Source organism: Sinocyclocheilus rhinocerous, unplaced genomic scaffold (assembly GCF_001515625.1).
Source record: "Sinocyclocheilus rhinocerous isolate Xijiao unplaced genomic scaffold, SAMN03320098_v1.1 scaffold453, whole genome shotgun sequence".
Taxonomy (NCBI): domain Eukaryota; kingdom Metazoa; phylum Chordata; class Actinopteri; order Cypriniformes; family Cyprinidae; genus Sinocyclocheilus; species Sinocyclocheilus rhinocerous.
In genome coordinates this window covers 863489-872900 of record NW_015655565.1, presented here as the reverse complement: position 1 = coordinate 872900, position 9412 = coordinate 863489, and the positions used below count along the sequence as shown (strand labels likewise).

The 9412-nt window shown below is 37.8% G+C and overlaps 2 protein-coding genes across 3 annotated transcripts in view; both read right to left on the bottom strand.

Moving 5' to 3' along the window:
• The window catches only part of LOC107718400 (transmembrane protein 165-like), a 9091-nt gene extending 7763 nt beyond the window's left edge, over positions 1-1328 (bottom strand). The window contains exon 1 of the mRNA XM_016525456.1: positions 1026-1328. Within this exon, the coding sequence (XP_016380942.1) occupies positions 1026-1163 (138 nt within the window). The 5' untranslated portion in view covers positions 1164-1328. The remainder of the gene's footprint in view (positions 1-1025) is intronic.
• Positions 1329-2202: 874 nt separating this feature from the next.
• Positions 2203-4052, bottom strand: LOC107718431 (polyprenol reductase). 2 transcript variants are annotated; one of them, XM_016525495.1, is made up of 5 exons: positions 3821-4052; positions 3550-3701; positions 3087-3278; positions 2758-2877; positions 2203-2647 (listed from the first exon to the last, which is right to left on the bottom strand). In XM_016525495.1, exons 1-5 carry the CDS (start codon positions 4012-4014, stop codon positions 2388-2390), a joined length of 918 nt encoding a protein of 305 aa, XP_016380981.1. In that variant the 5' UTR covers positions 4015-4052; the 3' UTR covers positions 2203-2387. The 2 variants fall into 2 exon arrangements, with proteins under 2 accessions (XP_016380981.1, XP_016380982.1); XM_016525496.1 differs by having other exon boundaries at positions 3183-3278.
• Between the last annotated feature and the right edge of the window lie 5360 nt (positions 4053-9412).

Genomic DNA, 9412 nt, shown 5'->3' with positions numbered 1-9412 from the left:
CCACTGGGGAAAATCAACCCATGGCAAGTTTAAAAGCAGCCCAATTTCGTGGAAAAAACAACAACAACCCTGCACCCAACACGAGCTGCAGATGTCAGATTTGACTGATCACGGGTCAAAAGTATAGGAGAGATAACTGACAAGATGTTGGAGGATTTGCTCCTCAACAGATCCCGAGCTCACCGACCAATATCTTTTATCGTAATATGTGCTCCCTTTACACAGTGTGCACGCGATCGCGAAATCGAAAGTGAAAGTGAACTGCGACTGCGAGAGCTCATTCACATATTGATAGCGGCGCCCTGATGCGCGAAAATTATATACAATATTAGAATGTTTGCGGGAGTGGACACAAAAATCGCGGGAGCGGATGGGAGCATGCGGTAATGGTCAGAAGTTCAGCGAGAGCGAGATCAATAAGCCCCGCGCTATCGCCGTAACAGACGACGTCAAATCTTGCGGGATTCCATAAATAAACTACACAGTAAGGAGAGATAACTGACAAAGATGTTGGAGGATTTGCTCCTCAACAGATCCCGAGCTCACCGACCAATATCTTTTATCGTAATATGTGCTCCCTTTACACAGTGTGCACGCGATCGCGAAATCGAAAGTGAAAGTGAACTGCGACTGCGAGAGCTCATTCACATATTGATAGCGGCGCCCTGATGCGCGAAAATTATATACAACAATAGAATGTTTGCGGGAGTGGACACAAAAATCGCGGGAGCGGATGGGAGCATGCGGTAATGGTCAACATTTAATACTTTTTAAGACCCCGCGGACACCCTGTCGATGAAGAAGCAGAATCTCCTGAATGATCCCTGCTTGACAAAATTACATTCATCCGTTTATTTGAGCTTAATAAGTGGACAAATCTATTAGTCAAACCAGTTTCCCTTGAATGCCACTAGCCTAATTACCCGGCTACTTCCAGCACAAGTCCTCTTTGACACATTTATAGTGTTAATAACAACTCTTATATGTATGTTATCTAGCAAAGATGATAAATGTTCCATACGAACCTCCGCGGGTTGCTCCTCGTGAATGACTTTATTCTCTTCTTGAGTTGCTATAACTCCGGCTGAGAACACGACGTTCAGTAGAATAAGGAAGCACATAAATCGGCCACCGCCATGCCGCTCGCCGGCCCGAAGAGGCATTTTAAGGGCTGCCTAATACGGCTTCTGCTGCAGTAATACTTTGCAAATCAAGCTAATAAAATCGCTAATTTATATACATTAACGTTTCGTCGTTACCATCCAGCTAGCCCACCGTAGCCATCTTCCCGGAGAGACCGATACCAAGGCAAAGACAAACTATCGGTTGAAAACTCACCGCGATTGGTCACCTGGGAGATAAACGTGTACGTAGAGGTATACGTCACTGAAATTGAGGTAGACTATTGGTCGAAACGTCATTCCCAATGACGTGTGTTAAGAACGCCTTCAAGGTAGGTAGAGTTGCAACGCAAAAGGGAAATATGAGATTAGACTCACTCAGCTCAAAGATTAATTTATAGACATGCTTTTGCCTTCTCTTTGTTACACATTTCTGAAATGTAATTATTAGAAGCTGATTGGAAATGGTAGTAGATATGGTTTGCTTAAAGTGCAAATTCCATCTTGTTTACACGAAGTTCAAATATTGATAGACGTTATTCATATAGTTGGCTTACGTGTAAATAGAAGATAAAATCTATTTTTCTCTAAGGGAAAATTGTCTGAACAATGGTGGGTACATAAACACTTCTATACACTCTTTTGCAATACTGTCCTCAAGATTATTGAAACGAATGCAGAAACTAATTCCTAAACTTGTAAAATCTTGAAATACTTTTAAATGCCCATTTGTTTAATCATTATTAGCACTGCTGCTTAATCATTGATATTTTATAATTGTTAACCTTTCTCTATTTGTATTTGCTTATGGTTTGTCGTATGTCCTTGTACATATGTACAAACAAACAAACAACACTGTCATCAGTTGATCAATAGCAGGAAACAGGCAGAAAATATGTATCTCAGTTGATTCTCTTGTTTTAACAAGTCTAAATCCTAGACGCCAAGGAAGCTGGCTTCAGATAGTTAATACGTGGTAAGAGCCACTTCCTTTTTAAGTCATTTGCTGACATCTCACAATAACGTCTCTAAGCAAGCAGCTGTTGTCAATCACCTTTTGAGGTCAGTCTGTGTCATGGCAACAGTACATTTCGGTCATGTTGTGTGTATTTCCCTCCTTGCCCTGTTCCTTACACATTAAACATGCATGATCAATGTGTCAGCTGTTGCCATATAAAAGAGAGACATTAAGATTATGTTTTTGTTTAGTTAATAGTTTATTAATTTGATTCTTATCTCCATATAAAAGAGCTTATTACACAAAAATCACAGGACAAAAGGAATAAAAGCTTTGCGTTGACGTGGATACATCTCAAACTTGCTCCTGTAGTAATCATGACAGAGCTGTGCAGCCAGTGCCTGGTTAAAGAGTACATACAGTACCACCAGCCACCAGGTTAGAGAACTGCAGCCACAACAAACACTCATGGAAACATAAATCAGAAGCTCAGCCAAGTAATGTGGACAAGAGACCAGCTCAAACCAGCCCCCACATGGCATCTTGTGGGCCAGGGTCTCTACTTTACCTATATTGGATACAGGGAACAAATATTTAATATTAATTTATAAATAATACATGTTATAAGAAGAATTAGTTTAAACTTTTTTTCTCAAGGAAACTCCAGCGGTTTTCTACCTGAGCTGTCAGTCCTCATCTTGGCCAGCAGTGAGAGGGACCAGTTCTGGAGGAATGATGCCCAGATGAAAAGAAGAGTCCCGATTACATGATGCCATGTGAACTGATCAAAGAGAGACCCTGGCATTGCAGAGACAAATACACAAATAGTTAGTCAAATTCAGGAAAACGTCAAGATACATTTGGGCTGATAAGTACTTAAATATTTTTGGTCAAGTTAACATGAATTAGATATTGAGTTTTCAATTTGGAGGTGCATTTTAGCTAAAAAAATAAAAAAAAAATATGACAAAATGATGACAGGATCGGATCTAGGAAACTGTACTAACCTGACTGTGGCAGAGAGGCATTTATAGACAGGACAGTTAGACCAAGCAGGACATAGTAACCCAAACCAAATGCATATTGAACTACATGGATCACACCATTAGAAAATACGCTGACAAACAGGCACTCCAGTAGCCGTCTTAAGGAATGGACCCATAGTAGCACTTGTAAAAGCAGAATGGAGAGATGTAACTCTGAAAAGCACACATAATTAAGCATGTGAATATTTATTGGAAGATAAATGTAATGTATATTGCAACAAATTCAAGCAGAAAAATATAAAAAATGTAAAGTAAAAAAAATACAGGATCTCCCTTAAACGGTGTATATACAGAGCATTCAGAATTTTCCTGATTTGGTAACTATTATCACGGTTTTACCATAGTAACGAACTGGTTGCCATTGTTTAAAAAAGAAAGATGAAGTGGGAGGGGAAAACATTCTTTGCTATTTGAAGTACAGTACCTTTCCAAGCAACTCTTGGTCTGCCAGTCAAACACCAAAGAGCGTCAATTAGCCAATCAGGGAGAGCCTCATTCATGACGACAGAACGTATGGAGAATAGTAGGAGGAGCCCATTCCACATGACAGACGCCGCGTAGAAATGATAGAAACACCTAAAGACAACATCAGAGAAAATGTTTCCTGCATAATCGCCTTGAGTCTTGACATGCTCAAAACATGATATCTGGGGAATTCACAGAGTCATTTAAAACTACATTTAATCCCGAATCACCTCTTTGATACGTCAAAAACAAGCTGCCAGTTTGGGCGCTTGATGTCTTCTTTAGTTTTTCCATATCGGATTAAATCCTGAAACACGTGCTCGAGGCTGCCAGGCAGTTTCAGGGAAAACTTACAGAGAAAAAAAGCTGTTATAAAACACAGTGCTAGCAAAAACCATATAACATTAACTATTGTGTCGAGCATCGCCGCAGCGTCATACTGCCGTCCTGTGGTGTAAAGATACCGAGTGAAACAAATACTGGGTATTTTAGGTTCCACTCACTCACATTAATTTGCTGATAGACACCACCGCTTCATGTTCAGGTAATATGTGCCATGATAAAACCCACAAAGAAGAAACACTTCTGCATGTCTCTATATATACTCAAAATCTCTTCAAAATATGCAGCTATATGTATCAATGAATACGAATGTTTAATTAAAACGAGCTTTCGCTGACTTTATTCCTCACTGTTGTCATACAAACGTGGAGAAACAGCTATCACAACGCCACTGATAGCAAAAACATTACATGGTACCATATGTTTTAAACTATTTGTTAAAATGTACAGCGGTGTATATAAGTGTGTATAAGCAGCAGTGATCTGAAGCCGGACTCTGTGCTAACAGCACACATTAGGGGAAACCTTGTGAGTCGGAATATGAACCATTCATTTGTACTGACTGATTTGAACAAGTGAATCAGAGCCCATTCAAACCTTCATTGTAGACATCTATAAAATGTAGTTTCAAAACCGCCATTTGCAGTTCTACCTATGAACACAGGGGGGCAGCAGGAAAAATATTTTGTCAGTAATTTTACAGAAATTCATTGGTTCACTGGATTGGTTCAACTGGTTTGAGGATGTTTTGCATTGACTCATAATAGTCTGTACACATGACTATAGGAGAGAGTGGGCTAAATTGCGGCACAATATATATGTATGTTTGTGTGTGTGTCTAATTATTGTAATTCAGTATACAATAATAAAAAAAAATATTTTACCCTTAATGGGGTTCTGATTTAGTAGTAAAAATAATAACATTTTAATAGATGTTATTTCTTAAATATAAATATATTAATAGCTGAATTAGCTGAAAAAAACTGTCAACTTGAGATTTGAATCTGTGGTGGAAGGAAGTACTTCTGCACTTGAGGAATTTTTACACACTTGTGCCGTCAAACTGTTGTATGAAAGCAATATCACACTCGTAGCCGTGCAATATGGCTCTATATCAGCACGGTTGTGATTACCTACGGTACTCAGCCTGTGGCCTTGTGGATTTAAAATGTGTTTTTGAAGTTAATATTTCACTCATTATCTTTTACTATTAATGGGATTCTGATTTATAACAGGAAGTAACACAATGACCAGACTAGGACAGTATGCGTTTGTCTGTTTGCCTGTACAGTTTGTCTGCCAATGGAAGGAAGCCTCATTCCTCACTTGAGCCATTAACTATACCATATGTGTTCAGTCAATAAAAGAGTGTGTGTGAAAGAGAGTAAACCAAAACCTCTAAAGTATTTGACTCCAGGATGCCTCATAGAAAAGGCAGGTTTCCTATCTGAGGATGTGTGCAGTGTTTCCTGCCCCCTCCCGACTCTTCCTCACTGTCCCCAGTGCTGGACCCTCATTAGGCTCCCTTATTGTCATTCCTCTCCTCTTTCCATCCTTTTATCCCTCTGCCCATCCATCCATGCTGCTTCTCCACCCATTTTTCAATGGCCTCCTTTGCATCTTCCGCTTTGCGTTCCCCAAACACACTAACCCCATTTCTTACAATACCTTGGATTTATTTTTCATTTGTTCTCTCACACTGTATAAATATGGAAATTCATCCATCCATCCATCTATTCATTCGCCAAACTGCTTGTCATCTGTAGGGTCATAAGATGGAAATGCATAATCATTTAATAATGATTATAACTAAATAACATGAGTATTTTTGCTGCGTTATAAAATCACAATTATTTATATATTATATATATATATATTTTGGCCTCACTAGTGTATAATATCTGGGGATCGCATATGCACTAATTCTTCTACTGGACATTGTCTGTCTCTTTACCCCCTCCGTCCCATATTTTATCTATAGGCCTATATTAATATCATACCAATATATCGATCAAAGGTGAAAAGGTGCACATGCGCACTCTCCAAGAATGCTGGACCATTTACATGGTCTTGAGTCATGATCTTCAGAAGAAAGTTAGAAATGTTAAAACAGTTTCTCTTAATTCTCTTAAACCGCTTTCTTTTAATGGCATTTGTGTTTATATGACATTTCAGAATACGGAATAAGCCATTTTTTAAGCGCACACAAACATGGCAGGTATAATTGTGTGCATTTATATGTTTCGAAGTGTTAATGTGTTTGATTGTGTTGATCATATTGCTTTCTCACTCTATTGTTTGGTTGGCTGTATAGGTTCTTTTTCCATGGCTTTTCCATGTTTTCTTTTCCAGTACCCAACGCTGATGACAGAGCAGGAACTGGCACACCTTGGCCAGGACCACTGGGATGTGGTAGGCAATAGAGTATTCAATTATTATACCATGCTTAAAAATAACAAAAAAGAATGAGAAGAAAATGTATGTTTTTAACTTACACAGAGTCAGGTCAGAATTTGAAACCTTAAAAGAAGAGTGTGTGTATTTCTTTGCCTTTTCTGTCACCAAATGAAATTGGTTTGCAAAACTCTTCACCCATCTTCCAATGGTTTTGGATAAACAAATATTCTACCCCAAACTAAAAAATTAAGCTCAAATAAACAATCCCTGTGTTCGAATATGTCTATGTCCATACTATATAGTAGGCAAAAAACAGTATGTGACATGAGTAGTATGTCTGAATTCACAGTACTTAAGTAATAAGAGATTCTGAATTGAACATTCGATGGACAATTTGCTATCCCATGAGGCCTCGGGATTGAAGCCATTCTCTGACCATTCCCCCTAACTTACCCTAACTGATGCCGCAGGTCACATGACAGTGAAACCATGGCAATGTACTACATCCAAATTGCATTCATACATACACACATGCACACGAAGCAAGTTTCAAACCAAATGTAATACAGTATGTGATTTCGAACACATCTAATGTCTACACTTTTCGCACAAATCAGCTTACTGTAATAATGTAGCTTACTTGTAGCATTCTTTGTGAAACTGTGATTGAAGAAAGTACTTTAATATCAAAGAAATCAATCTATCTATCTGTCTAGATAGAGCAGCATCATAGAGCATACAACAATATTACAAGAACTTATGGTAGCACAATAAATGATACAATTCTTCTCCATCCCTTTTTATTTTTCTCTTGCCTATATTGCTAAAAAAGCAATGCAAAGAACAGACGAACACAAAGAGTTCCCTTTGAGGACTTTCCATGCCCGCTGTTCGCATGAGCCCGAAAGATAGGAAGTGCTCTTTTTTTCCTGATCCCCTGCTCAGAGCGGGAAGTGTTATAGGTGCTACGACTCCCAGCAGAAATGACCAGGACAGGAAACATGTGGTGGTTGGAGACTCAAACTCTAACTCTTTCGATCAAACCCCCACCTGAAAAACCAAGGCTTTTTAAGACCCATAATGAATCAGTTCACATGTCCCTATATACCAACAACAACCAAAAAGAGACTAAATGAGTATACCAAAATGTAAATTTGCTGCTTTAAAAGTATAAATCAGACAAATACAGGCCCAGAAATGGCCTTCTCAGACAATGTTAATTTCACACAATACCAAGTCAGTTTTGTGGTTTATGGAATATTAAAGACATTCATCTATACCTATTTATCAAATTACTTAAAAAAATGCTTTAACTGTATCTTTCTTTCAAGACTTACCATACACTTATCTGCACAGGTACTTTTAAAAACCACCTTTTCTACTATATTATTTAGTATTCCTATAATTAAGCCTCCCGTTACATATGCACAACATTTCACTGATCCACGATTACAGTTCACAGCAGTGGCATAATGGGGAAATGTATGGTTGCCATAACAGTAAATGTTTAGTCACTCTACTCAAGAAATTGTGTAACCACTGTAAACAACCATCAGTTGACCCAAGGCCTGATATCGTCCATCACTTGTACACAAGGCCTTAGTGCATTGTTTGCCTGGAGATGTCCTGTGTCATATGGCTTATAGCTTACTGTTACACAACAAAAGATACACCCTCCCCTTCCCAGTTTTATCCTTTTGATCCACCCATATCCCACTGGCAGCTTCTCCGGGACATTCTATCTCAGCTTGCTGGAAAAACAAGGGAGGTTACCATTACTCCACCAACCTCCTTACCTCCAGAGAGGGAGGGGGAAAGAAATACTATTAATGACAGTAGTGCTGTAACACTTTAAAGTACAGGAAACATGGCCACCCAAATTGTTTACAGACAATGGAATAGTCAAAGTGTCTTCCTCTGCAAAATTAATCTGCTAGTGGTTTACAAACAAGCCATAATGTAGCATTTTTATATGTTACTCAGAAGGTGGTCCAGAGAAGTCCATATATTCAGTTGTAAAGACCGTTTTGTACAATAATGGAATTTATTCAAATTAAACTGAAAAAAAAAAAACTCACTCTCATCTCAAAAAGTGTCATTAGATTCAAGTATCATTTCATTCTTTCTATTTTTTTGCCGAGATCTGTGAAAATATCAGTTTTTAAAAGCATTTAAAACGATGTATGAAATCAATTTCTGTCATTTGTTAGGTTGCAACCACAATTTTCGCCCCTATAATTTTAAAAGACATTTACATTTAAAAAAAATATAATTTTACAATTTATAATTTACTAAAATAAAGCAATAATGAAACTGAACTTAAATCGACCTAGCTGCATACTGTTGCTATAATTACCTCCTTTAGCTAAACGTTCCTTTGCAAATGTCCTAACGCTCCCGTGGCGATTCGTAACTATTTTACGTTTTGGCAAATTGGTGGCGAAATTTGAATGAATTAATAAGATCTTTCGTTTCCTACAAACTGTTTACGCCCCCACTGAGTGTTACAGGTTTTATCAAACTGTACGAATTCATACAAAATCGCCAACTCGTAACATAATTACGTTTTTTCATGAGATCGGGTTGTTGGCTATTTAACGCACTAAGAACATTTTTGTATTTTTTTTTTTTTGTATTTTTTATTTATTTTTTGTTAAGTGCTCAACAAAATGATAAACAAGGTTAGATGATCCTTCTGTCAAATCTAATGTTCTGCCATGCTAAGAAAGATATAATATGTTTAATTGTGATTTTTAATTCGGAATCCAACATGCTACGCGTAGCTAAATTTTACAATTAAAATAGGAATTGATTAAACCAATAAAAAAATCATTTTCATATTCCTTTACACTTTCAGTACTGCTCTTAAAAAATAAAAAAAAAACTCCAAAAATGTCATCATAATAGGCGCTACTTTTAAGACTCAACCCAACTTTCTTAGTTATGGGGTCACCATGACCCCTTACCCACCATGATTTTCACCCGCATTTAGGGCAGTCTGTTAAGTGGAAATTGTGCATTTTTCATATCTTCAATTCTTGATTGAATTAGGTGCCTATCGAAATTGATCTCTGATAAAGTGA

Excerpts from the sequence above, each read along its gene's own strand:
- LOC107718431 (XM_016525495.1), bottom strand. The coding sequence starts at position 4,014 with ATGCTCGACACAATAGTTAATGTTATATGGTTTTTGCTAGCACTGTGT. Across the intron at positions 3,702-3,820 it reads GTTTTTGACGTATCAAAGAG|GTGTTTCTATCATTTCTACG; the intron begins GTGATTCGGGAT and ends TGTTGTCTTTAG. Across the intron at positions 2,648-2,757 it reads GATGAGGACTGACAGCTCAG|GTAAAGTAGAGACCCTGGCC; the intron begins GTAGAAAACCGC and ends TATCCAATATAG.